Here is an 863-nt window from a genome sequence, read left to right as displayed (position 1 = left end):
TTTTCCCCCCCCAAACACTCCCTCCTAACTTCCCAATTCCCCCCACCCAGTGCAGCAGACTTCCTCCGCCACCCATTCCAGCCCAAGGGCAAACGCCAAGCACAAGCCCCGGTCCAGGGGCAACAGGTACCCCAGCCCCGCCCCCTGGTTTTGCGTTACCCGGTGCTCCACCCCTTGGACAGTCTGCAGGGATAACCCCGCCGCCTGGGGTGCCGCAAAAGCCAGCATCACCGCCGGGGCCAAGTCAAGAAGGGAAATGACCCGAGGCACTTGGGCTTTTGTTTGTATTTCTTGTACGAAAATATGTGCATGTATCATGTATTCCCCCAAAATCATCATCATCATCATTATTTGTTTTTTGCTTCTTTTTTTGTTGTTCTGCAACCATATACAACTCGTCACTGACGTGCTGTTCTTTTCCTTGCTTCTTCCTTTTTCTTTTTTGTCCCTTAATCCTTGACATTCTAGAGTAATGGAGCCTTCCCTTTTAAAATTAAATCAAGTTAAATCAAATTCGAATCCCCAGGCCAGAAGAGATCGGACGTTTTCCTCCTCTCCGTCTCATCTCATATATCTTTTCAAATAAAATAGAACAGGGCGTTTGTAATTTATTTCCCATGTCATCCATCGGGGGCTATCCTGAATGGAGCTGACAATCGACAACCCAGATCAAATTACAGCCTACTTTTACTACTACCGCTTCTCATCGGCTGAGTTGATACCCGTCTGGTTACTTCAGTATACAAGTTTTGCTACATATACGCGTCCTGCTGCGTACCAAATTGAAGATAGATAAATCAGGTTATAGACATGGAAGGTTGATTGATTGATACATTGATTCAAGGATTCAGAATCGTCCCCCC

The 863-nt window shown here is 46.6% G+C and overlaps 1 protein-coding gene across 1 annotated transcript in view; it reads right to left on the bottom strand.

Annotated features, from left to right (window-relative positions):
- Positions 1-228, bottom strand: part of HCAG_07051 (conserved hypothetical protein) — a gene marked incomplete at both ends in the record, with an annotated part of 1,054 nt that extends 826 nt beyond the window's left edge. The window contains one exon of the mRNA XM_001537579.1: positions 61-228. Coding sequence (XP_001537629.1) covers positions 61-228 — 168 coding nt within the window. The remainder of the gene's footprint in view (positions 1-60) is intronic.
- Positions 229-863: the final 635 nt, after the last annotated feature.

The sequence above is a fragment of the Histoplasma capsulatum genome, genomic scaffold (genome assembly GCF_000149585.1).
Source record: "Histoplasma capsulatum NAm1 scaffold_8 genomic scaffold, whole genome shotgun sequence".
Taxonomy (NCBI): Eukaryota; Fungi; Ascomycota; class Eurotiomycetes; order Onygenales; family Ajellomycetaceae; genus Histoplasma; species Histoplasma mississippiense.
The sequence above is the reverse complement of the archived record's forward strand: the minus strand, read 5'-3'. Positions and strand labels throughout refer to the sequence as shown.